At 43.8% G+C, this 27869-nt stretch overlaps 1 protein-coding gene across 1 annotated transcript in view; it reads left to right on the plus strand.

Moving 5' to 3' along the window:
* Positions 1-17863, plus strand: part of LOC122934154 (L-gulonolactone oxidase-like) — a 123319-nt gene extending 105456 nt beyond the window's left edge. The window contains exons 9-12 of the mRNA XM_044289397.1: positions 10464-10613; positions 13481-13645; positions 16528-16618; positions 17321-17863. Of these exons, the coding sequence (XP_044145332.1) occupies positions 10464-10613; positions 13481-13645; positions 16528-16618; positions 17321-17449 (535 nt within the window). The 3' untranslated portion in view covers positions 17450-17863. The remainder of the gene's footprint in view (positions 1-10463; positions 10614-13480; positions 13646-16527; positions 16619-17320) is intronic.
* Positions 17864-27869: the final 10006 nt, after the last annotated feature.

Below are 27869 nucleotides of genomic sequence, written 5' to 3' on the forward strand. Positions count from 1 at the left end.
CCAGTAGGATTCTCTGTTCAAAAGTTTACGTTTTCTGTCACCACCTCTTAAGGGTTTTTTTTACTTTTTCTATACCTTGTGCTGACATATATGAGACATCCATGGGATGTCTCATATATGTCAGCACAAGGTATAGAAAAAGTAAAAAAACCCTTAAGAGGTGGTGACAGAAAACGTAAACTTTTGAACAGAGAATCCTACTGGATTTTCCAGTTAGGAAGTCGCCAACCTCATGGTCTGAATAAAAAACTTGACCTCATCCTACAATATTGATCTTTTGATTATTGATCATACAGTTTTCCTCCATCTCTCTTTTTTATTCTCCTTTCCCAGTTCCGTTATTATAACTGTATTTCTCTTATATGTTTTTTATACATCACATAAATGTATGGTATGCTTTTAATGGAGTGTTGTTTTGTAGATGGGTTGGGAGTGGTTGAACTTCAGCCTGATTAATTCAGGTGAGAAAGTCGGTCCCTCCCTCCTCTCTATAAAAACTTTCTGCAGTGTGCTGGAACATGTCATGAATAAGGGCTAGGATTTGATTGTGCCTGAAACATGTAGACCTGCATTCCTGTACCTGGATTTTTATTGAATATTGAATAAAGCTTTGGACTTCCACGAATACAAGCTGGACCTACCATTCCTTTTTTCAATTACAATTAGTGTATCATGTTCACATTCAGATTTTAACTTCAGCACTAATAAAAGTGAAGTATTAATTCACACCTGGGGCAAGATAGGTTCAACGCCTGCATCGCCATCTGTAAATAAAGTATCTAAGTAAACCTTACCCAGGTTTTGTCCCAATTATGTATTTCTTTTCGCTGCTGCTACCACCATGATCACATTGTATATGATATATGGTTACTTTGCATGCAGACATTTATTGAGAGTGTGCTGCTGCCATCTAGTGTCCACTTACTACAATGTCATCCTTCCATTGAAATCATCCGGGATTGGGGACATTGGTGTATGTGTACAATGGTCCCCTAAATATTACATTTATGCCTGTCCTTCCCTTACCAGATATTTCTGATGACCCTTTTTCACTTCACAAATTTTCATCCGGAAGTGCAGTCTCTATCACAGTCAGTGATGTACCGGGTCTCTTTCTGCATAGCGAAGCGTCTTCTTCCGCTTCGCAAGGAGCCCGGTGACATCACCGTCAGCCTCAGTAATTATTCCGAGCGCATGGAGGCGAAATAGCACACCGCGCTAAACCACTCCCCTCTGGTCCTGTGATGTCACCGGGCAGGGAAAAAGCCAGGAGGCGTTTAGGGCTGTGACTAATGGGGAAGAATAGTTGCGGCATATGAATTAGGGGGGCGGCTGCACGGAGGAGAAAACACACACTTGAAACAACGCGATGCTGCGCTAGGACCCAGAAAGCAGTGAGGCAGGAAGTTACCGCACACATAAACAGAGAGATAAACAATCAGTGGGGACTGTAGGAGCTCTGCGGAAGTGTAAAAATACCTAAAAACATCGGGGGGGGGGACATCTTCAAACGGCTATGAAGGCCTCATGCACACGGCCGTTGTTTTGATCCCATTCACTTCAATGAGGCCGCAAAAGATGCAGACAGCACTCCATGTGCTGTCCGCATCCGTTGCTCCGTTCCGTGGCCCCGCAAAAAAATATATAACATGTCCTATTCTTGTCCGCGGTTTGCGGACTGCAAAACACACCACGGTCGTGTACATGCGGCCTAATAGTGATTTAACTGTTTTAAAAAAAAAAAATCTTGATCCCGGACAACCCCTTTAAGCTGTAATATACGGTATAGAAATTATTTACTTATTGTTTATATTCATATTAAATTGTTCGTCCCGTGTCTTCAAATATTATTGTTTTAAATTGTAGTCACTTACCTGTATTTCATTATGGTATAGTAGCAGTATTATAGTAGTTATAGTCTATATTCTTGTACATAGGAGCAGTATTATAGTAGTTATATTCTTGTACATAGGAGGCAGTATTATAGTAGTTATATTCTTGTACATAGGAGGCAGTATTATAGTAGTTATATTCTTGTACATAGGAGGTAGTATTATAGTAGTTATATTCTTGTACATAGGAGGCAGTATTATAGTAGTTATATTCCTGTACATAGGAGCAGTATTATAGTAGTTATATTCTTGTATATAGGAGCAGTATTATAGTAGTTATATTCTTGTACATAGGAGCAGTATTATAGTAGTTATATTCCTGTACATAGGAGCAGTATTATAGTAGTTATATTCTTGTACATAGGAGGCAGTATTATAGTAGTTATACTCTTGTACATAGGAGCAGTATTATAGTAGTTATATTCTTGTACATAGGAGCAGTATTATAGTAGTTATATTCTTGTACATAGGAGCAGTATTATAGTAGTTATATTCTTGTACATAGGAGCAGTATTATAGTAGTTATATTCTTGTACATGGGAGGCAGTATGATAGTAGTTATATTCTTGTACATAGGAGCAGTATTATAGTAGTTATATTCTTATACATAGGAGCAGTATTATAGTAGTTATATTCTTGCACATAGGAGGCAGTATTATAGTAGTTATATTATTGTACATAGGAGCAGTATTATAGTGGTTATATTCTTGTACATGGGAGGCAGTATTATAGTAGTTATATTCTTGTACATAGGAGCAGTATTATAGTAGTTATATTCTTATACATAGGAGGCAGTATTATAGTAGTTATATTCTTGCACATAGGAGCAGTATTATAGTAGTTATATTCTTGTACATAGGAGGCAGTATTATAGTAGTAATATTCTTGTACATAGGAGCAGTATTATAGTAGTTATATTCTTGTACATAGGAGCAGTATTATAGTAGTTATATCCTTGTACATAGGAGGCAGTAATATAGCAGTTATATCCTTGTACATAGGAGGCAGTATTATAGTAGTTATATTCTTGTACATAGGAGCAGTATTATAGTAGTTATATTCCTGTACATAGGAGCAGTATTATAGTAGTTATATTCTTGTACATAGGAGCAGTATTATAGTAGTTATATTCTTGTACATAGGAGGCAGTATTATAGTAGTTATATTCTTGTACATAAAAGGCAGTATTATAGTAGTTATATTCTTGTACATAGGAGCAGTATTATAGTAGTTATATTCTTGTACATAGGAGCAGTATTATAGTAGTTATATTCTTGTACATAGGAGCAGTATTATAGCAGTTATATTCTTGTACATAGGAGGCAGTATTATAGTAGTTATATTCCTGTACATAAAAGGCAGTATTATAGTAGTTATATTCTTGTACATAGGAGCAGTATTATAGTAGTTATATTCTTGTACATAGGAGCAGTATTATAGTAGTTATATTCTTGTACATAGGAGCAGTATTATAGTAGTTATATTCTTTGACAATTTTCTTTTTATTAAAGAACAAAAGCAGCAAAAGCATACCATCACTGAATAAGCAGTACATACATCAGCTTACATCATACACCTGATAACCTGCACAGTCTCATATGCTTAACCACACTAAGGCGTATATCGCAGTGTTGACCAACACCTGTAAATATACATCATGAGATACTTTATTACATACAATCAGTATGCTCCTAAACTGGAGCTGCAGCCTTGAAACAGATACACACATGGCTCTTGACGCTCCAAAAGTTGCAGCGCGATGATCTGCAGTAGAAGCAGTAGAATAGAAGAAAACGAGGGGGGGTGGAAAGAAAAGGAAAAGTAGGGTCAGGGCTAGGGGAGAAGGAATAAGGGAAAAGGGCAGGGAGGAAACCATAAGGAGAACAACAAGAACAAGAGCCTATCCACGAAGTATAGACAACTGAAATTTTCATGTGTTACACAATCGCAATACCTCTGACAAAGATCGCTGACACTATGCTGATCGCTACTTGCAGGTAAGCACGCGGTAAGTGTAAAGTCCGCTCGCAGCCGAGTCGGGTCACCGGGCAAGTCATCTACATACCTCCACAGCTGCCCTGTGAACCCAAAGCATGCTACTTGACTCCCCTAAACATGAACCAAGGGGTCCACAGTTTCATGTATTTGGCGTGGCTCCTAGCCTCCCAACTCGCCAGCTCCTCCATGCGGCATATGTGATCCACTTTTGTCAGCCATGCCTCTACTGTAGGAGGCTCGGTGCTTAGCCACTGTTGTGGGATAATCACTCTGGCCGCTTGGAGCAGTTGAGTGGTCAAACATCTCCTCGAGGGCGAAAACGAAGGAGTTGGGAGCCAGAGAAGTACCAGGGTAGGAGGGGCCTCAACCGTGCTCCCCGTAATCTTCCGTATGTTGGACAGAACTCCCTCCCAATATGGGCGAATCTTCGGGCAGAACCAGAAGATATGTGACAATGTGCCTGTGTCCTCCAGACACCTCCAACACCGGTCATCCTGTCTCATACCTCTGACATATAGCTGTTTCGGAGTTTGGTACCATTGGGTCATAACCTTGTAGGAATGTTCCTGAATCCTGGTGCAGTTAGAGAACCCATGTGAATGTGCGTGCATACGCATGATGTCCGTTTCACTCAATTCTAAATTCAGCTCAGTCGCCCAGTGCCTCGCATATTGCGGTATTCCAGGAGTGCGGGGACTAACCAAGGCCAAGTAACACAAGGATATCAGTTTGCGAGGGACGGTCTCGGCCACCAGCAATTTCTCAAACCATGTCTGTGTCGTACTATTGCTATTGCTCCCTATAATCAGTTTAGAGACAGAGTTAAGCTCAATCAGCTCCAGGAAGTTGCATGACCGCTTAAGGGAATGAAGCGGGTGATCTTCCTCTAGGTCTCCAGACGCCATGGACAGAAATTCCTCCGCCCTATATTTACAAAGTTTAAGCCATACCGGTGCAACTTGCCTCGCTTTTGGGCGTGTGGCGAAAGGGAGCAGATCTGCTGGCATGGAAGGGGAAGGATTATTCAGGAGATTATGCGTTTTGTTCAGCTGTTGTATTACCGATGCCGTTCCCCCAAGTAACACTTGTGACCTAAGGTTGGAGGTATTCAGGCCCCAGAGACCCGCCCTCTGTACTGCTGTAAGTTGCGTAAGCTCCATCTCACTTCCCCAAATGCGATATTTAGGTGCATGCAATTGAATCCACCTTTTCAAGTGTATAGCCTGGTAGTAAAGATGCGCATCCGGCAGCCCAAATCCCCCCGTGTTCCTCCTCTGTATCAGCCTACTATGGGCTATCCTAGCAGTCTTTCCTCCCCACAAGAATGCTCTAAACAGCCTCCTAACATTGTTAAAAAAGGACATGGGGATAAATATGGGTAGCATCTGAAGGACATACAGGAGCCTAGGCATTATAAAGGCTTTTAAAAGATTTTTCCTCCCCATCCACGACACATACGGGATTTTGAGCGAGTGGAGCTGCGTCTGTATCTCTTTAAGTAGAGGGCTATAATTCAGAGAGAAAATCTGATCCAAACCAGCTGGGAGTTTGACCCCTAGATAAGAAAGGTGAGAGGACTGCCATATGAACGGTGTCGACTCTTTCAACACAGAAACCATAGGTTTCGGCGCCGAAACATTCATAGCCTCCGATTTCGTATAATTGGCTTTAAAATTGGAGATCCTCCCATAGTTGTTAAAAAGGGATAGAAGATGCGGAAAGGCCTCGACAGGGTTGGCTAGCATCACTAACAGGTCGTCTGCGTACGCAGCAGTGACGAACTCGGGGGAACTCTCATGGGCCTTAACTCCTTTTATGTTGGGGTGTTCTCTAATTGCTTGCAACAACGTCTCCATTACCATAATATACAGAGTAGGAGATAGAGGGCAACCCTGACGAGTCCCGTTCGTAATTGGGAATGACTGCGACAGAGTACCATTAACCCGGATGCGGGCACTAGGGTCACTATATAGGGACAGGATAGCATCTTGGAACTTCTCAGGGATTCCAAATTTGTGCAATGTTTTTCTCATATAGCTCCAACTCACCCTGTCGAAGGCCTTTTCCGCATCCACACCCAGCAGTACCAGTGGTACCCCTCTTTTTTTGGCCAGTTGCATCGCCGATAAAACTCTGCATGAATTCTGACAACCCTCCCGCCCAGGTACGAACCCTGACTGGTCAGGATGGATTAACCGTGGTAACAATGTGGCAAGGCGCGAGGCTAAGACTTTGGCCCATATTTTGATATCTACATTAAGGAGCGATATTGGTCTATAGCTGCCGCATTGGTTGGGATCTTTCCCCGGTTTTGGCAGGATCGTAACCGTCGCTTCTAATGCTTGCTTATGTAAAATAGAACCCCCCAGCAGAGCGTTACACCAGTTGGTCATATGTGGTAATAATGTAGCCGACAGCGTTTTGTAGTATCCCACGGAGAACCCATCAGGGCCTGGGCTCTTCCCTAACGGCATAGAGCCCAAAATGCCAGCCAATTCCTTCTCCGTAACTGGTGTAAGGAGCTGCTCCTTCTCCTCAGGTGTGAGTGCGGGTAGTGTAAGGTTAGCTAGAAACGCGTCTGCTGCCTGAGCCACCTCTGCCTCCGAGTCATTATCCGCACATTTTAGCCCGTACAGTTCGCTGTAGAAGTTTTTAAATTCCGTTGCAATCTCCGAGGTCTCATGCTTCAATTGCCCCAAGTTGTCCCGTATCCCGTGAATATAGGACGCATCTTTCTTCTGTTTAAGCAACGAGGCCATTAGCCTAGTGCCTTTATCACCGTGAGCGTAAAAGCGGAATTGGGCATACTGGTATGACCTAGCATGGTGATAATTGAGGTGATCCTTCAGCTTTATTCTTGTCAGTTTAAGCTCTTTTTGGGCCTCTATGGACTTGGATTTTTTATGAAGCGACTCCAGGGATGAGATTTTCTCTATCAAAGAATGAAAGGTAGCCATCCTTTCCTTCTTCTTCCTGCTGCCAAGGGCTATCAACTCTCCTCTAAGGACAGCCTTGTGTGTTTCCCACACTGTAACTATGGAGACGTCATCCGTGGTGTTCTCCCGAAAAAACTGTTGCAGCTTAACCTCTATACTCCTCACCTCCTCAATATCATCCAACAGAGTCTCATTAAGTCTCCATTGCCGTGAGCGCTGAGGTAGTTCCGAGAACACCACTGATGTCGTCACCGGCGCATGGTCAGACACCGTCATAGGGTTGATGGTGGAGTCACTCACTAGTCCTGCATGATTAGTGGAGATAAAAATGTAGTCCAACCTGCTATAGACCTTATGTGGGGACGAGAAAAATGTGTAGTCCAGGTCAGTGGGATGTATCAGTCTCCACGTGTCTAATAACTGCGCCCCTGTTAAGTGTTTATTAATTCTGCTAAGAGCTACATGGGTCAGTTGCGAAGAATGGTCTGACGCGTCCACTAAAGGGTTTAGAGCCACATTCAGATCGCCCCCCACCAGCCACACGCCCTCTGCAAAGGAAGTCAGTGTCTTTAAGGTTGCTTTAAGCCATTGGCCTTGCCCCCTGTTAGGACTATATAAACTTGCAAGTGTCACCGAGACCGTCCCCAGCTTACCTTTGACAAACATGTACCGGCCTTCCCGATCAGCTAAAGATGCAGTAAGGGAAAAGGGAGTCCCTTTAGATATGGCGATCCCCGCACCCCTGGAAGCCTTGGCATGAGCGCTGATGAACCAGTGCTGGAAATAGGATTGAGAGAGTTTAGGGATATGGCCCAATTTAAAATGCAATTCCTGAAAGAAGCAAATATTAGTGTGTTGTTTCTTCAGGAGCCTGATCACTTGTGAGCGTTTTTGAGGGGTGTTAAAACCCCGTACATTGAACGTGGTGCAATTCACAGCAGCCATCAGCAATTCGATTTACATGAAAACACATATGCGCCTCCACTCCTGGTCATGGATAGGTAAACCGGGTAAACAAAACATAACAACGAACATAAGATGGAGCTCAGGCGTTTCCCCGGAACAGACGAGACCCTCCGCGGCCCCATCGCCAGTATGAACAGAATGTGCAGAGCGCTGCGTAGGAGGATCCCGGCTGAGGCGGGAAAACACCAGAACATGAAATAGGGGCCTCTAGCGGTCAATTGAGCGCAGGCCCACGTGTAAGACATCGTCAGCACTGCACCCAGTACCACAATCTGGAACCCCTACCCTATAAAGTGTGCATTGTAGTACATACATGTTAACATTATCCCCTAACTAGTGTGCAAGCTCCGACTGAACCAAACATTTGCATTGGGATCAAACCTAATGTGGTAATGCAAAACGTCCCGCATATTATCAGGGAAGCACCGAGCATTGTGACTTCCATAATGGCAATCTCTTCCGACCCTCACAACCACTCATCTAGATAAGATGCCACTATCCCGTAAGTCTCAAGGTGCTCCTATATAAAACCGAACCTAGGAGACTCTTGAATGCGAAGGGAACATACAACCTGTAGCGACAGTTCAGGTGATTCTTTGCTTGGCTCCCAGACCTTTTCTTGAGGGAACTTTGGACCATCTGGAGCATTCTGGAAGTTCTGGGAGTGGGACTCCAGTGTCCGCCGAGGGTAGCCATGACGGTATATCTTGTGGCGAGGTATTCAGCAGCTCCCACACCGCCGGCAGGTCACTTGGGGTCCGTATAGTGCACCTCCTTCCGTCCGCAGAAAATGTAAGGCCAAAAGGGAAGAGCCATTTGAACGGGATTTTATTCCGCTTCAGGATTTCCGTAACCGGGCGCAGGGCTCTCCTCTTGCTTAAAGTAGTAGGCGCCAGATCCTGGAACAATAAGATTTTAGAGCTGTCATACTTAATGTCCCCCTTTTCTCTTGCTGCTTTGAACAAGGCTGCTGTGTCCGTGTATCTCAGGAGGCCACAAACGACATCTCTAGGAGGATCACTTTCTTTAGGCTTTGGGCGTAGTGCTCGGTGAATGCGCTCTATCGCAATCTGAGAAGCGCACTCTGGGCCTAACAGGAGTTCAAAGATGGCGGCCGCCGCCTCGGGCAACTGCTCGTGAGACACCGTCTCCGGTAAGCCTCTAAACCGCACGTTTTTCCGTCGGCTCCTATTTTCCTGATCCTCTATCAGGGCGTACGCGTGATCCAGGGAAGACAAGTATGCGGAGGAGTTATCTCCCAGCGTGCGGGCATGTTCTATTATGGCTCCCTGCGTCTGTTCCAATCTCTCGACTCTATGGCCGATATGTTTCACGTCCCCTTTGATCTCATTTAGTTCCTGCATCACCGGGTACAATGCCGATGTAAGCGCCTGCTGTAGGAATGTCTTTGAGATAGGCTCCAGTGCTTCTGCTTGCGAGCTCAAGGACTCCTCCGTGCAGGGGCTGTCAGCTCTCTCAGCATCCTCAATGCCCTCCTCGGGGTCTGCAGGCGCCATCTTAGGCCGCTCAGGTGCCGAAGCTGCAGATCGCTTGTTGAAGTATTTCTCCATGTCGGAGGATCCTCTGTCTTGCTTGAGAGGTTCAGTCTTATCTTTAGGCAGGTATTTGCCGATTTTCCCCATCTTAAATCAAGTAGGGTGCGAGATAAACCACTTTATAGGGTTTTGGAGAAGGGAGCTCTCTTCACATGCGGCCGTTCAGGACGCCGGTCAAGCCCCGCCTCCTATAGTAGTTATATTCTTGTACATAGGAGGCAGTATTATAGTAGTTATATTCCTGTACATAGAAAGCAGTATTATAGTAGTTATATTCTTGTACATAGTAGGCAGTATTATATGAGTTATATTCTTGTACATAGGAGCAGTATTATAGTAGTTATATTCTTGTACATAGGAGCAGTATTATAGTAGTTATAGTCTTGTACATAGGAGGTAGTATAATAGTAGTTATATTCTTGTACATAGGAGGCAGTATTATAGTAGCTATATTCTTGTACATAGGAGCAGTATTATAGTAGTTATATTCTTGTACATAGGAGGCAGTATTATAGTAGTTATATTCTTGTACATAGGAGGCAGTATTATAGTAGTTATATTCTTGTACATAGGAGCAGTATTATAGTAGTTATATTCTTGTACATAGGGACAGTATTTTAGTAGTTATATTATTGCACATAGGAGCAGTATTATAGTAGTTATATTCTTGTACATAGGAGCAGTATTATAGTAGATATATTCTTGTACATAGGAGCAGTATTATTGTAGTTATATTCTTGTACATAGGGTGCAGTATTATAGTATAGTCTTGTACATAGGAGCAGTATTATAGTAGTTATATTCTTGTACATAGGAGCAGTATTATAGTAGTTATATTCTTGTACATAGGAGGCAGTATTATAGTAGTTATATTCTTGTACATAGGAGCAGTATTATAGTAGTTATATTCTTGTACATAGGAGCAGTATTATAGTAGTTATATTCTTGTACATAAGAGGCAGTATTATTGTAGTTATATTCCTCTACATAGGAAACAATATTTCTACTTATACCAGTACTGAATATTGACTAGAATCTTTCTTGTGCACCTGTCTAAGCAAGGAGTGCTGTATATTCTTATGTTTTATACTGGTTGTTTTGTTCTTTTTTGCCAGCACTTTCTTTCCACGACTTGTCCCTGGAATAAATCGATTTTTCTTCTGGTTGCTGTTTGCTGGTACAAGCGATCGTGTTGACATCAGCTACAAAGTTTTCAACTTCGACTGTCTTTTTAAGCAGCATGTGCAGGACTGGGCCATTCCCATGTGAGACAAATAGTTTTCTGTTTTAAATGAAATGCTGCATAAGTTTGTTAATCCTTTGTTTTTGTAGTTTAAGTGCAAATTTGACTGTTTTCTGTATTCATATCTAGAGCTGCTTTCAATATTAGCTGGTTGCTTTTAGGAACAGATTCTGTCTCCTCCCAGCCACCATCCAGAATGCAGTGCTCTCCTGTAGCAGAAGTCTTTTGCTCTTAGTGGAGAAAAACTTATGAGATAAATAAAATTTGTGCACAATGGTCTAATTTTGTGAAACTTCAAGTATCATCAAGATCAATCACACCTGGACAATTCTGAATTCATTTTTTGGGTGGAGATACCTTCTCGGCCTCCCACTGTTTGAGGCGGGTCACTGCTGCGGCCACTGATTGGCTGAGAAGACAACTCCTGCCATATATTGTAATTACATGCACTGTACCTGATTGTCCAGCAGATGGCAGTGTATCTGAGATCTTTAGATAAAATGGAACTTACCATTCCATTCTCCCCCCTTTTGGGCATAAGTGGGCTAGTCCTGCTTCCTACCAAGGGAGGGGTTTGCAGGAAGCTATAGTTGAGTTGAGAGTTGGAATTAGAAGAGACAACATGGCGCAGTGAAGGGAGAGTTCCCCTCTCCTGCAGCAGTTTTCCAGGGGAAGCAGCTCGTAGAGAACCTCAGCTCAAGGCAGTTCATAGGCTGAGTATTACAAGGGGTCAGCAGACAAAAGGCTCCACCGCTCAAAGTTACCAGAACTGGTAGAATGTCCAGTAACCAGATGGAAGCCAGAAATTAGCATAGCAGAAAAAGAGAATGCAAGTTTACCTGCCAGTTTACCCTTAGCCTGCTGGAGCCACGATAAAGATCTAGCATAGTTTGGATGACACAAGTTTATTCAATTTAAACCATTACATTTCACCAAGTCTGGTCTCCACTTATTCCAACTCCTTGCATGCTACAAAGCCTAATCATGGGGAGCGATGGTATCCAGTTAGGAGCACCATGACACACACAAACTATTAAGGCCACAACACCACTTGGCATTTCCTAAAACCCAGGGACTCGGTCGGCCCTGGTGGGCGGCACGTTGCACATTCTACACCTTATCTACAGAAAAAAAAAATCCCACAAGTCAATGTCTTTAATCTAGTCTGCTGGTCTAAGAGCTCAGTGACAACCAAGAATGTGCTCAGATCAGTTGCCTCATCCCCTCCCCACTAGGTTAGTAGACCCATGTTCTACAAACCGGATTCCAAAAAAGTTGGGACACTAAACAAATTGTGAATAAAAACTGAATGCAATGATGTGGAGACGGCAAATGTCAATATTTTATCTGTAATAGAACGTAGATGACAGATCAAACGTTTAATCCGAGTAAATGTATCATTTTAAAGGAAAAATACGTTGATTCAAATTTTCACGGTGTCAACAAATCCCAAAAAAGTTGGGACAAGTAGCAATAAGAGGCTGGAAAAAGTAAATTTGAGCATAACGAAGAGCTGGAAGACCAATTAACACTAATTAGGTCAATTGGCAACATGATTGGGTATAAAAAGAGCTTCTCAGAGTGGCCGTGTCTCTCAGAAGCCAAGATGGGTAGAGGATCACCAATTCCCACAATGTTGCGCAGAAAGATAGTGGAGCAATATCAGAAAGGTGTTACCCAGCGAAAAATTGCAAAGACTTTGCATCTATCATCATCAACTGTGCATAACATCATCCGAAGATTCAGAGAATCTGGAACAATCTCTGTGCGTAAGGGTCAAGGCCGTAAAACCATACTGGATGCCCGTGATCTCCGGGCCCTTAAATGACACTGCACCACAAACAGGAATGCTTCTGTAAAGGAAATCACAGAATGGGCTCAGGAATACTTCCAGAAACCATTGTCAGTGACCACAATCCACCGTGCCATCCGCCGTTGCCAGCGGAAACTCTACAGTGCAAAGAAGAAGCCATTTCTAAGCAAGATCCACAAGCTCGGGCGTTTTCACTGGGCCAGGGATCATTTAAAATGGAGTGTGGCAAAATGGAAGACTGTTCTGTGGTCAGACGAGTCACGATTCAAAGTTCTTTTTGGAAATCTGGGACGCCATGTCATCCGGACCAAAGAGGACAAGGACAACCCAAGTTGTTATCAACGCTCAGTTCAGAAGCCTGCATCTCTGATGGTATGGGGTTGCATGAGTGCGTGTGGCATGGGCAGCTTGCATGTCTGGAAAGGCACCATCAATGCAGAAAAATATATTCAGGTTCTAGAACAACATATGCTCCCATCCAGACGTCATCTCTTTCAGGGAAGACCCTGCATTTTTCAACAAGATAATGCCAGACCACATTCTGCATCAATCACAACATCATGGCTGCGTAGGAGAAGGATCCGGGTACTGAAATGGCCAGTCTGCCGTCCAGATCTTTCACCTATAGAGAACATTTGGCGCATCATAAAGAGGAAGGTGCAACAAAGAAGGCCCAAGACGATGGAACAGTTAGAGGCCTGTATTAGACAAGAATGGGAGAGCATTCCTATTTCTAAACTTGAGAAACTGGTCTCCTCGGTCCCCAGACGTCTGTTGAGTGTTGTAAGAAGAAGGGGAGATGCCACACAGTGGTGAAAATGGCCTTGTCCCAACTTTTTGGGGATTTGTTGACACCATGAAATTCTGATTCAACATATTTTTCCCTTAAAATGGTACATTTTCTCAGTTTAAACTTTTGTTCCGTGATTTATGTTCTATTCTGAATAAAATATTAGAAGTTGGCACCTCCACATCATTGCATTCAGTTTTTATTCACGATTTGTATAGTGTCCCAACTTTTTTGGAATCCGGTTTGTACATGACTTGAGTAAGGAGACAATTTTTACTTTTTCTAGAGAAAAGACCAAAGACGCTTTGATGCAGCTGAAATCTTGGTTGGAAAAGAATCCACAGGTGGTGGCCCATTTCCCAGTAGAAGTTCGGTTTGCCAAAGGAGATGACATCTTACTGAGTCCATGCTACCAGCAAGACAGCTGCTACATGAACATCATCATGTACAGGTGAGACAGCTATACAGACTTTATATATATGGCGCCCCCCTATTGTAAACCTCATGAGCAGCTGTTGTTTTCTTTTCTTTTGGTGCCACCTAGAGGAAAGCTAACGTACAGCAGCAAGTCCCCAGTTTGGTTGTAAGACTAGGTTATAACTGGGCAACATTTTTCTTTCCTGTTATGAGTTCAAAGGTTTTACCAGTGTCAAAAAAATTCTCTCGCATAAGGAAAGTAAGAGACTAAAGTGTAAAAATCTTCTATGGTTTCATATGGTTAAATTTGAACACTAAAAAGACACTATCCTCATCGTGAAGCCTGGTGAGGACAGTATTATGCTTCCCTGCAGCAGGCTGTGGTAGCTTGTGAAGGTAGAAATGTAAAACCATGTGAAATCCTGGAGAAAACCTGCTGCAGTCTGCAAGAGAACTGACCCAAAATTAGATTTATTTTTCTGAGGTGGTTAGATCTGTTTGAGGTCTGTCCCCACAGACGATATGTTACTACAAAGTGGCTTGAAGGGATGATTTATGCAGTCGATTATTTTTAGTATCCATTTGACATGACGCAAAGGGAGCAGGTCACCTATGTGGCTTGTAATTGGCTGCAGCGGCTTCAAAACTGACATTTAAATCATAGGAGCAAAGCAAAGAAGCCTAAGCAGGGGAGAGAAGGAGCTGGGAGCTATTACCGGGAAGCAGGTAAGTATGCTTCCCTGTGCCGGTCTGCCAAAGACGGAGGTTTACTAAAAACCACAACCCTTTTAAAGGGGTGTTCTGTTCCAGATAAACAATAATAGCATGCAGAACGGTCAGAGGGAGCAGATATCAGGCTTGAGTTGCTACACTGTAGAAAAAATACTGTATCCACTCACTACAAATCCTTGATATACAGTAGATATAAAAAGTCTACACACCCCTGTTAAAATGTCAGGTTTCTGTGATGTAAAAAAAATGAGACAAAGATAAATAATTTCAGAACTTTTTCCACCTTTAATGTGACCAATAAACTGTACAACTCAATTGAAAAACAAACTGAAATCTTTTAGGTAGAGTGAAGATTTTTTTTTATTAAATAAAATAATGTGTTTGCATAAGTGTGCACACCCTCTTATAACTGGGGATGTAGGATGTGTTCAGAATTAAGCAATCACATTCAAAATCATGTTAAATAGGAGTCAGCATACACCGGCCATCATGTAAAGTGCCCAAATAAAGTTCAGCTGCTCTAGTTGGTCTTTCCTGAAGTTTTCTTAGTCGCATCCCACAGCAGAAGCCATGGTCCACAGAGAGCTTCCAAAGCATCAGAGGGATCTCATTGTTAGAAGGTATCAGTCAGGAGAAGGGGACAAAAGAATTTCCAAGGCATTAGATACACCATGGAACACAGTGAAGACAGTCATCATCAAGTGGAGAAAATATGGCACAACAGTGACATTAGCAAGAACTGGACGTCCCTCCAAAATTGATGAAAAGACGAGAAGAAAACTGGTCTGGGAGGCGACCAAGAGGCCTACAGCAACATTAAAGGAGCTGCAGGAATATCTGGCAAGTACTGGCTGTGTGGTACATGTGACAACAATCTCCCGTATTCTTCATATGTCTGGGCTATGGGGTAGAGTGGCAAGGGCAAGACAAAAGCCTTTTCTTATGAAGAAAACCATCCAAGCCAGGCTACATTTTGCAAAAACACATCTGAAGTCTCCCAAAAGCATGTGGGAAAAGGTGTTATGGTCTGATGAAACCAAGGTTGAACTTTTTGGCCATAATTCCCAAAGATATGTTTGGTGCAAAAACAACACTGCACATCACCAAAAGAACACCATCCCCACAGTGAAGCATGGTGGTGGCAGCATCATGCCGAGGGGCGGTGTTTCTTCAGCTGGAACTGGGGCCTTAGTTAAGCTAGAGGGAATTGTGAACAGTTCCAAATACCAGTCAATATTGGCACAAAACCTTCAGGCTTCTGCTAGAAAGCTGAACATGAAGAGGAACTTCATCTTTCAGCATGACAACGACCCAAAGCATACATCCAAATCAACCAAGGAATGGCTTCACCAGAAGATGATTACAGTTTTGGAATGGCCCAGCCAGAGCCCAGACCTGAATCCAATTGAAAATCTGTGGGGTGATCTGAAGAGGGCTGTGCCCAGGAGATGCCCTTGCAATCTGATGGATTTGGGGTGTTTTTGCAAAGAAGAGTGGGCAAATCTTGCCAAGTCAAAATGTGCCATGCTGATAGACTCGTACCCAAAAATACTGAGTGCTGTAATAAAATCAAAAGGTGCTTCAACAAAGTACTAGTTTAAGGGTGTGCACACTTCTGCAACCATATTATTTTATTTTTATATTTTTTCTTCCCTCTACCTAAAAGATTTAAGTTTGTTTTTCAATTGAGTTGTACAGTTTATAGGTCACATTAAAGGTGGAAAAAGTTCTGAAATTATTTATCTTTGTCTCATTTTTTTTACATCACAGAAACCTGACATTGTAACAGGGGCGTGTAGACTTTTTATATCCATTGTATGTATGTGTATAAATACGGGAAGGCATTCTGCCCCCATTTAAACTATCATTTTGGGATGTTTGTGTAAAACAAGCCACTGTTTCTTATGACATTAACGTGTGTGTGTGTGTGTATAAACTCAAACTAAAAACTAAGGTAGCCTGGTTATTATGGTTCTCTATAAGAAAGTTCTAGAGCACCTCCTGATCTCTACAGTACAAAATCATTTGTGGAATGAGATTTCGAGGAATAGCTATCTATAGAGCGCCTGTTGGGTTTTGGTGTGTAATCTGTGAATGTTCAATAAACAGATTTACTTTGCAGTCCGGGATGTGGATATTTTTGTACTTATTATATCAGTTATATTAATGGACTCTTTCTCTTAGACCATATGGGAAAGACGTTCCGCACCAGGATTACTGGTCAGAGTATGAGAAGATTATGAAGCGAGTTGGAGGAAGGCCCCACTGGGCTAAGGTACGACCCACACATATTACACCTTGCATGCTTGTTAGTATTCAAAGATATGGAAAAAAAATAAACGCCAGCCTACTCACAATGCTGTTTTTGGATTTTCATTTACAGCAAATGTTTGCTATCTAAGACCAAATTTGGCAACATCTGTGAAGGATCTCATTCATCCAGGTCATGGTATATCAGTAGTAATAAGTCAGAGCAACTGAACATTGCATTTTCTCTTGAAGACTTTTTGCTAGTCATTGGACTTGTTTTCTCAATAAGAATGAGTTGTACAATAAATAACCAGCATTAAATACTGTTGACTCTTGCTTCAGTCAGCATAATCTGTTTATCAGAGTCAACACGAGGTCAGGTACATCATAGAGATAAGATGCTGATAGCATTTGCATGACTGAAGCTATTAGATGTTATTAAACTGCCTTGGGAGAGGTGTTAGAACAGCAATGTAAGTGGCAGACAATAGATGTTGCAACCCCCCTTCCCCCACCTCTCATCAAGCTCACTGACTGAACCATGATTCATTAATGCCAGAGATTCCTTGTGCAAGTCAATCTAATTGAGAAAGTCAGTGAAATGTCTTCAAGAGAAAATACAAGTCAGTCCAGATGCTCTAACTTATTACCACTGATACAAATTTGGCAACCCTTGTAGGACACCTTTGTTCTGAATAGGGACCTTACCATTTTCATTTGTTTCCAGGCCCATACTTGCACTCGTAAGGACTTTGAGAAGATGTATCCAGCATTTGGCAAATTCAAAAACATCAGAGAGAAGCTTGACCCAACAGGAATGTTCCTGAATCCATATCTCGAGAAAGTCTTCTACTGAGGAGGACACAGTGGTCAATAAAACGTCTTCATGTAAATTCCTATAGTTTAGTGCCTAGTGCAAGTCATATAACCTAAAGGTTACGCTTCACTGGATTTTTGCAAAAAAATTTGAGGACTGGCTACAGAAAGTTTCTCCCAGCTATAACCAAAGAAGTCCACCTTAGTACCACTTGGTATCACCTTCACCATTCATGATATTTGTCTTATATTCTCCTGTATGTGTTGAAGGAGGAAACAACCAAGGGTTGAGCCATGTGTGACTGTTCCATCCCTCACGGCACATGAATTTTTTTTTTGTCAAGGTCTAGAAGTTCACAAATGGTTTACCAGCCAAAAGTTACTAAATATTTATAAGCGGGACTGTTCAAATTAACATAGATTGACATAATAAAAACAACAAAAATTTCCAAAATATGTTTCTACGAGAATTTCTTCTTAACTTTTATTGGCTTTGCAGTTATCAAAGGATGCTATTGCCCTAGCAGAACACCATGTGGGTAAACTAAAGCATGTGTATTTTCACTTAGGTGAAATCAACAGGCCCCATGTTCATATCTTGTGATCTTAAGGTCTGCTTAATTTAACGTCATTGTTACTGTGTGGGACCCCATTCATTTCTTTCGGTGACTGGCTTAGAGACGATCCTGAATTTTTCCCAACACCTCTGTGACCTCTGGTAACAAGTCACCATTGAGCAATACTCAATGTATAAATCCATGAATAGAATAAACAAATCACTCAATAGACACATAAATCAATCAGAGCTTAACTTGATATAGCTCAAATTTCATCTTTGATTTGCTATCTGTAAAAGAAGAAATACACACAAGGAAAAATTCCATAAGAAAAAATTCCATAGGAACAAATATTTTTTATCATAAAGCAAATTATTCCATAAGAAAAAAATCATAAAATCAATCCATATTGCAATCTACAGGTTGGGCCATTTATATGGATACACCTTAATAAAATAGGAATGATTGGTGATATTAACTTCCTGTATGTGGCACATAAGTATATGTGAGGGGGGAGACTTTTCAAGATGGGTGGTGGGCAGCACATTGAACACATTTTATAAGTGGTTAGAAACGTGTAAATAACTCATGAAAGAATAAAGTTACGTTAAAACCAATCACACCATTGTTTTTCTTGTAAAATTCCCAATAAGTTTGATGTGTCACATGACCCTCTTCCCATTGAAAAAACAAAAGTTGGATTTAAAATGACCGACTTCCAAATGGCCGCCATGGTCACCACCCATCTTGAAAAGTTCTCCCTCACATATACTAATGTGCCACAAACAGGAAGTTAATATCACCAACCATTCCCATTTTATTAAGGTGTATCCTATAAATGGCCCACCCTGTATAACCTCATCACCTCATATTCCCTATTGAGTCCTTTTGGATGTAACGTACTTAAGGTATGGATCCAGTAGGCCTCTCTTCACAATAAATGGGGTTTAATATCCCGACCTCTCCTGTGTCGTTTAACTTGCTCCAATACCTGAAATCTTAGTTGGGAAATTGAATGATGGAATTTACTGAAATGTTAGGGTAATGGTAGTAATAAATTGCCAGTACGAATGTCGGACTTATGCTTGCTGATGCGATCTTTTACAGATTGCATAGTTTCTCCAATATATAACAATCCACAGGGACATTTAATTGAATAGACCACATTTGATGAATCGCAAGTGAAAAAACCTTTAATCTTAAAGGCCTTCCCAATATGCGGATGGTAAAATGACTCCCCTTTAATCACATGGAAACATTGCAAGCATGGATAAGTACAATTTTTTTTGTTACCAATAGTTTTTTGTGTCAAAGAGGCCTTCATAGTGCCAATGTCCACATGAACTAGCCTGTCACGATAGGTTGAACCACGTTTATTAAAAATCAAAGGCATATTTCTGAACTCAACAACCTGGGTATATGCCCTCCCCAAAAGAGGCCAGTGCATACTGTAATGGAACGCCTGGCACCCCGACCGGGTACCTCCGTCGATAGATGCTCCTAGTGCTTTCCAAGGACTCCAAACACTCCACCTGACACTGTACGCACTGCAGACCCCACGAACCGCCGCAGCTTGGTTGGGGTCTCACCGTCCTCCACCCACGCTGGACCCAAGACCGGGCTTCAGCTTCCAGTGGGTGAACCTCTCCTACATCCAGAGAGCAGGAACCATGAACAAGCTCTTACAAGAGCTTATACTCAGGGGAGTATTGTGATATAGCAATCCCCAAGAGTGTAGTTATCGCATTCCCCAAACATGAGCCAAAACTTCATGAAGGTATAAAAGCAGCCTCTCTGACTGTACCTGCACGTACAGCCTCTTTTATTCACAATCCACAAACATAGTACTGCCCACAGGGTTTTGAAATACAACCAATCAATATATTACAACACATACAATGTAAGTACAGCAACCAATCGGACACAGGACAGATATGTAGCAATTCAGGATACACAGACACAACACATCCCCACAATGCATCGTTTCCTCCTCTCTGCCCTGGAGACACCCGAGGAGCAATCCAATTATCTCTCAGGACAAAGGGAAATCGCCGATACACATGTGAAGACAACAGGACAGAAATCACCATTTAAACACACAATGGGACAATGGCACAATGGGACAATAGAAACACACCCAGCATATTCCTCCCCCATAATTGAGTCAATTTCTGTATCTACTCAACTATCTCCTAAGCTGGAAAGATACGCTTCTTATAAATTGTTACAACTTTGTGAGTTTACATTGTACATACATATAACTTATATCAATTTAACCAGTATAACTTGGGGACAAACCTATCCAAAATTCACTTGAATAGGTTCAGGGGTTTAAAAGTTAGTAAAAGTATCTTAAAGGGCCGTAATCCTGAGGCAGGAGGCTGGCAAACAGCCCCCTCCAAAACACCGTGGCGAGGTTGGTTTCGCCACATATACTTACTATATGATCAAATCTAGCACTAAAGGGATGAAACTTATGTACAAATGTGATACGAGAAGTATCAATATTCTTATCTCTCATAATTTCTTCAGTTTGAGTTTCTTCTGTTTTTCTAGATGTCAGGACAGAATCAGCAGCTACCTTCAATATCAGGGGTGGATAACCTCTCTGTTTAAATCTCTGTATCATCTGTACTCTTTGTTCTTGCATCCCAGGATCAGATACAATCCTTCTTACTCTTTGTCCTCCCCGTGCGGGTGCGCCTTGGGTCCAGGTGCCGGCTATTCCTTGGTCAGCACATTATGAGCATCAGGGAGGCCAGTGGGACACAGAAGATAAGAAGGACATCATGAATAAGACCAGAGGGGGGAACTGATTCCCAACTGCCCTTCAGGTCAAATGTGTTGGAAAGTAATCTATAACATCCCGGTGGCATCTATTGCTGGATGTGCCGTTTAAAGAGCCTGTCCAGTGGTTGATGGACTTCTCGATAAGGATGCTGGCACCACTTCCTCTTGGGCCCTGAATGGATACATGGAAAAAAGATGTGAAATATAAGATGAACATCACACAATAGGCTGATGAAAAGGGGTCGGTTGACAGATCTTCTGGTCCATAACAAAAATAACTGCTGTCACCAACATATGATGAAAAGCAAGAAGCAAAGCTGAGTGGCTGCTTTAATGTGAATTCAACAATTTGAAAATAAATAGGCTTAAGTAGGCTAAGTGATGAAAATATTTACTAAGTGTGATTAAATATAAGGTAAAACAGACAAATCACTAACAGAATAAATAATAATCAACCACCTGGCCTGCACAATACAATATGGGGGGAGCTCTTGTCGCCATGTCGTAGCACATGGCTGACAACCCATGGTGATACAAGCGAGAGATAGTGACTAGAGATGAGTGAATTTTTCAAAAATTCGATTCACTGGTTCGCCGAATATTTGGGGAATTTTTTTTTCGATCCGAATAAATTTGCTGCGAATTACGTTAAAAACGGCTATTTCCTGGCTGCAGAGAGCTTTATAGTGGTGTAGAACACCGTGCCTTGCAGTAACACGCATAGCTTGTTAGTAGTGAAATAATACTGTGAGTCCATATGACATGGAGATGACAGGCGTCGCTCTTCGAATCACTGCACACTTCAGTTATTTGGGCAGTCATGGGGCCAAAACTGACCAAATAACTCACGTATGAACTCAGCCTTACAGGTCAATGTTAGTGCCAAAAAGAAGCGCACTCCTTTTATACCATCATCAGCTGATTCCACATAGATGTCTACAGACCCTGTTCTATTAAACGCTTATATAAGTAGAGACCCCCTCCCGACAGAGTGGAGAGGGTGTCAGCAGTAAGTTTGTGTTGACGTCACTTATTATTTTGCTTTTCCTCTGATCCGTCAGAACAATAACCCACAAAAAATGGATCCTGTCTTTGGAGCATCCGCCTTCACTCGGTCAGCATTTGGTCAGTAACCCATCAGTATTGCTAATGACGAAAAAACAGGAGTGGATCCAAAACAGAGATGACACGTGAACTGAATATTTGCATGTCTTATGTGTTTTGCACCCACTCCTGCTTTTGGCTACCAAATCATAAGCCAATTCTGATGGGACCATACAGACCTTACAGCTGCTACACAGAGAGGATCTGTTGTGCTTCTCATTTTTCCTTCCTTCTGACAGATCAGAAGATGGGTTAAATAAATGATGATGTCAGCCAAGCCAAAAAGGCTAAATAGTGGCCCAGTCATGAAGTGTTGAGGGTGGGAACAGCATGAGAAGTCCACAGAGTGGCCCTATGAAATAATGGTGAGGTGGAAGCAGCATGAGGAGACCACAGATTGGCCCAATGACAGAGTCTGGAGGTGGCGGCAGCATCAGGAGGAGGCCATAGAGTGGAACAATGACACTGTGGAGGTGGCAGCAGCATCAGGATGCCACAGAGTGCCACAATGACAGAGTGTGGAGGTGGTGGCAGCAGCAATATCAGGAGGAGGCCACAGAGTGGCACAATGACAGTGTGGAGGTGGCAGCAGCATCAGGAGGCCACAGAGTGGCACAATGACAGAGTCTGAAGGTGGCGGCAGCATTAGGAGGCCACAGAGTGGCACAATGACAGGGTGTGGAGGTGGCGGCAGCATAAGAAGAGCACAGAGTGGCCCAATGACAGAGTGTGGAGGTGGCAGCAGCATGATGAGGCCATAGAGTGGTACAATCACAGAGTCTGGAGGTGGCGGCAGCATGAGGAGACCACAGAGTGGCCCATTGACAGAGTCTAGAGGTGGCGGCAGCATCAGGAGACCACAGAGTGGCAAGGTGCATCAGGAGGCCACATAGTGGCACGGTGACATAGTGTGGAGGTGGGTAGCAATACCAGTATCCGATAAAGATGATGGGTGAAAGAAGGAGCACTTGGAATCAGATGTGAGTGGCAGCCATCAGGCGAGTGACAGCATCAGAATAGTAGCTGAGGCAGGTAGCCATAAGAAACCGGTCTCTTTTGTCAAAGCGTTGGTGTGGCACCATGGATGATCTAGTCTGATGCATCAGGCATTGGTGGGTGGAAATCCTGGATGATCCACGCCTGATTCATCTTGACAAAGGTCGGTCTCTCCACATTTTGGGTGGACAGGCGAGTTCTTCTTGGGGTAACTATGGCCCCCGCCGCACTAAACACCCGCTCTGATGCCACACTACTGGCCGGGTAGGACAGCTTTTCAAGGACAAACTCTGCTAGTTGCGGCCACAAATCCAGTTTGGCTGCCCAGTAGTCCAGCTGATCTTTAATGTGGGGTGGCAGGGTGCTGTCCAAGTATGCCACCACCTGCTGGTTCAGGTCCTGCTCTATGTCTAGCTGCTGGTGAGTAGTTTCTTCACTATGCGGGTGAAGGAAGCTGCTCATCAGCGACTCTAGACTCAGGCTGCTGCTGATGGAGCTGGTACTGCTCCTTCCACCCCACCCCTCCCCAGCAGCCATGGCAGTGGAATGTGAGCGCAGAGGGCCACCCCGGTCAGACCTGCAAGAGGATGGACAGTGGCGCAGATAGGCAGCAGCCAACTGACTACATTCAGTTTGTCCTACCTCTCAGCGGGTGTAAAAAATGCCCCCATTTTGGACTGGTAACGAGGGTCCAACAAGATGGAGAGCCAGAAGTCATCCATCTGCCGAATAGTGAAAATTTGGCTGTCACTACAATGGGGTTTCGCTCTGGTAGATAGGGTAAGCGGGCACAGTTCAGAGGCAAAATACAAGTTCTTAACTCAAAACGTCAGTGTTTATTAACACTTGAGGCAATTGCACAAAACAGCATGTAACTTTGCAGTCTTGGTGTTAATTCACATACAATGGAAAGTTCATATAACAAAAGTCACCTTGCTGGCAGTTCTGCCTCCAGTAGTCCACAGCAGGCTTTAAGGGGCCTGTTTCCCCAGCGTGCGGCTCTCAGCCCTCCAGCACGGCACAAAGCCTCAGATCCCAAAAACAAAGAAATCTCCGCTGAGCCCAGCTGCCTATTTAAGGACAGCCAGGTGCTGTCAAAACCCGGACTGGCACTTAAACTCCGATCCGGAACTGGACCTCATCTGGCTGGAAATCAGCCCAGCCGCACATGCTGGGAGGAAAATACATGCCTTTGCAGACACAACCCCTCACTGTGTCACATACCACCCCCCCTTTGTTCAACCCTGAGGGGGTGGACACACGCCGGACAATGCATCTGGGACAGGGTATCCGCATTTCCCTGCAACCGGCCTGCTCTGTGTTCTACCGAGAACTTAAAGTTCTGCAGAGACAAAAAGCATCTGATAACCCGGCATTCCTGTCTTTGGCCTGGCTCATCCACTTGAGAGGGGAGTGGTCGGTCACCAGGCGGAACTTTCTCCCCAACAAATAGTAGCGGAGAGACTGGAGTGCCTACTTGATAGCCAGGCACTCTCTGTCCACTATACTGTACCTGGTTTCGGCTGGGGTGAGCTTGCGGCTTAGGAAGACAATGGGATGCTCCTCCCCGTTGACTTCCTGAGACAGTACAGCACCAAGGCCTACTTCGGAGGCAACCATTTGTACCACAAACTCCCTCTTGAAGTCGGACGTCACCAAAACCGGTGACCCACATAGGGCCGACTTCAAAGCGGCAAAAGCCTCTTCAGCCCGATCATCCCAGCGAACCATCACTGATTTTTGTCCCTTCAAGAGCCCTGTCAAGGGCGCGGCTAGAGTAGCAAAGTGGGGAACAAACCTCATGTAATAGCCCACCATTCCCAGGAATTACTTTATTTGCCTAGTGGTGACAGGTCAGGGCCAATTCCTTATTGCCTCTATTTTGTTAACTTGGGGTTTGATGACTCTGCGCCCAATGATATACCCCAGGTACTCAGTCTCTTCTGACCCTATCGCACATTTTTTTGGGTTAGCAGTTAGGCCAGCTTTCCGAAGGGAGTCCACTACAGCCTGCACTTTGGTTAGGTGACTTTCCCAGTCGGTACTGTGGATGACAATATCGTCCAGGTAAGCCGAAGTGTACCGACGATGTGGACGAAGCACAATGTCCATTAGTTGCTGAAAAGTAGGGGGGGGGGGGGCGCCATGCAGACAAAAGAGTAAGACCTTATACTGATACAGCCCCTCAGGCGTGATGAAGGCCGTTTTCTCTTTGGCAGCCTCTATTAAGGGCACCTGCTAGTACCCTTTCGTGAGGTCCAAAACAGAAAAATACCGGGCTTGTCCTAACCTCTCGATGAGCTCATCCACCCTGGGCATGGGATATGCATTGAATTTAGAAACCTCGTTAAGTTTTTGAAAGTCGTTACAAAACCGCAACGTTCTGTCCGGCTTGGGTATCAATACTATAGGACTGACCCACTCACTTTTTAACTCCTCAATGACGTCTAGCTGCAACATTAGCTGCACCTCCTACGATATTGCTTGTCGCCGAGCCTCGGGTACCTGGTATGGTTTTAATCGGACTTTTGCCTGAGGATCAGTGACAATGTCATGCTGGATTATGGAAGTGTGTCCAGGGAGGTCCGAGAACATATTGGTGTTCCGACTAACGAACTCCCTGGCCTCCTGTTTAGAGAAGAGGCTGTCAGCAATTTTTACTGTGGCAGCCGCCTCTCTTGCATCAGACAGAGGGGCCGGTACCTCTTCTCCTAGAAAACCCGGTCGCCGGCTGTCTTCTGTACAGGTTTCCCTATATTTCCACGGTTTGAGTTAATTTACATGGTAAACCTGCTCCGGCCTTCGCCGCCCTGGCTGGTGTACCTTGTAGTATTACAAATTTCTCGAGTACCTCGTACTGTCCCTGCCATCCTAGCCAGGAACTTACTGTCTACGGTCGGCACCAGAACCAAAACCCGATCACCCGGGTTAAAGATCCGGACCCGAGCCTGCCGATTATAGACTAGACTCTGGTCTCGCTGAGCAGCCTCCATATGCTCCCTAACAAGAGTAAATCAATGCACCCTTCATTTGGAACTTTTGCCCCACCAATTTGCTTTGGACCAAGCCAAAGTGGCTTTTCTTATGTCACACCTTACTGGGGAGGCACTGGCCTGGATCAATCCTCTCTGGGAAAGGGACGACCCAGTCATAATGGAACTACAGGCCTTCCTAGAAGCCTTCCACAGGGTGTTCGACGAACCCGGACGCTCCACCTCAGCCACATCCTCCCTACTGTGGTTTCGTCAAGGGAACCAATCCGTGGGCCGATATGCAGTCCAAATCTGTACGGTGGCCTCTGAACTCGGCTAGAATAATGAGGTACTTGTGGCTACCTTTTGGGAGGGTCTCTGTGGGAGAATTAAAGACGAGCTGGCCGGACGGGATGTTCCTTCCACCTTGGATGACCTCATCTCCCTGGCTACGAATTGATTTGCGGTACCAGGAACACACCAGCGAAGTGGCACATGAGGGGAGACCTTTTTGTCTGGCGTCTTCTCCACAGCAAGCTCCTAACTCTCTGCCTTACATGTTGTCTGCAGTTCCTGAGCTCATGCAGGTCGACCGAGTTAGGCTGACTGAACAGGAACGTGATCACAGCCGTGCCAAAGGACTTTGTTTCTATTGTGGTGGTTCTGATCATGTGCCCCGTGCTTGTCCCCTGAAGCCGGGAAAACTCCCGAGCCTAGGGTCTGTTGGAGAGGCGGCCCTAGGTGAAGATAATTCCTCTCTACCTCTGACTCTGCCGGCAACCTTGTCATTTGGAGATATTCATTTCACGGAGATGGCTCTTCTTGATTCCGGATCGGCAGGAAACTTCCTGCAGCAAGCCGTAGTGGATCGATATCATATTCCAGTCCGAAGCCTGCAGAAAATATTGATGGTGTCATCTGTCAATGAAAGGGCTTTATCTGAGTCTGTACAATTTTCTACTGAACCTGTGAAACTACAGGTGGGAGCTCTTCATACATAAAAATTTTTGTTGTTGATTCTTCGAAGTCTCTCTCATCCTCTCCTTTTGGGGCTACCATGGCTCCGTGTCCCTAACCTGTTCTTGATTGGAAGCCTGGAGAGGTGCTTCATTGGGGACAGTACTGCCTTGGAAAGTATCTTTCACCTGTTTAGCCTGCTCGGTCACCCCAAGTACCACCAAATCTTGAAAATCTGCCTGCAGCATACCATGCCGATGCCAACGTCTTCGATAAGAAGGAGGCTGAGACGTTACCTCCACACAGGCCCTATGATTGTCCTATTGATCTGGTTCTTCACCTCCCCGTGGTTGCATTTATCCTCTGTCACCAGCAGAGACACAAGCCATATCTGACTATATCAAAGAAAATCTTGCCAGAGGATTTATCTGGAAATCATCTTCTCCGGCTGGTGCTGGCTTCTTTTTTGTAAAGAAAAAAGATGGTTGGTTCTCTCCAGCCAAGCATCGATTATAGGGGCCTAAATAAAATCACTATCAAGAACAAATACCCTCTTCCCCCTATTCCAGAGTTGTTTGACTGCCTCAGCGGAGCTAAGATCTTTTCCAAATTAGATCAGTGTGGGGCCTACAACTTGATCCGAATTCATCAAGGGGACGAGTGGAAGACCGCCTTTAACACCCGTGACGGTTATTCTGCCACAGATGTACGTTAGAGAAGTCTCTGGTTGTTAGTGGTAATCTCTGTACAAGCCATGGTAGACAGCTGAACTCACGAATATCCCTAGGTCGTGGTACCAGTTGTATGTGAAGCTCCAGTGAGGAGAATACAACGGAGATGCTTTGGTAATTTATTGAGTTTACCTTGAGCAAAGACATATAGAGGACATTACAGCATATTAGAGGATATTAGAGGTCAAAACAAAATGCTCTCACCAGCTCTGAGTCTGCTGCAGAAAAGAAACATAGAATGTGTTACACAGGACACAGGAACCGAGAGAACAGGATGTGATGTCACCAAAAGGGAGGAGTAGCCAGAGCAAAGGCAAATGGGATTTACATAATACTTTTAAGAAAACCTATAA

The sequence above is a fragment of the Bufo gargarizans genome, chromosome 4 (assembly GCF_014858855.1).
Source record: "Bufo gargarizans isolate SCDJY-AF-19 chromosome 4, ASM1485885v1, whole genome shotgun sequence".
In the NCBI taxonomy this organism is placed as follows: Eukaryota; Metazoa; Chordata; class Amphibia; order Anura; family Bufonidae; genus Bufo; species Bufo gargarizans.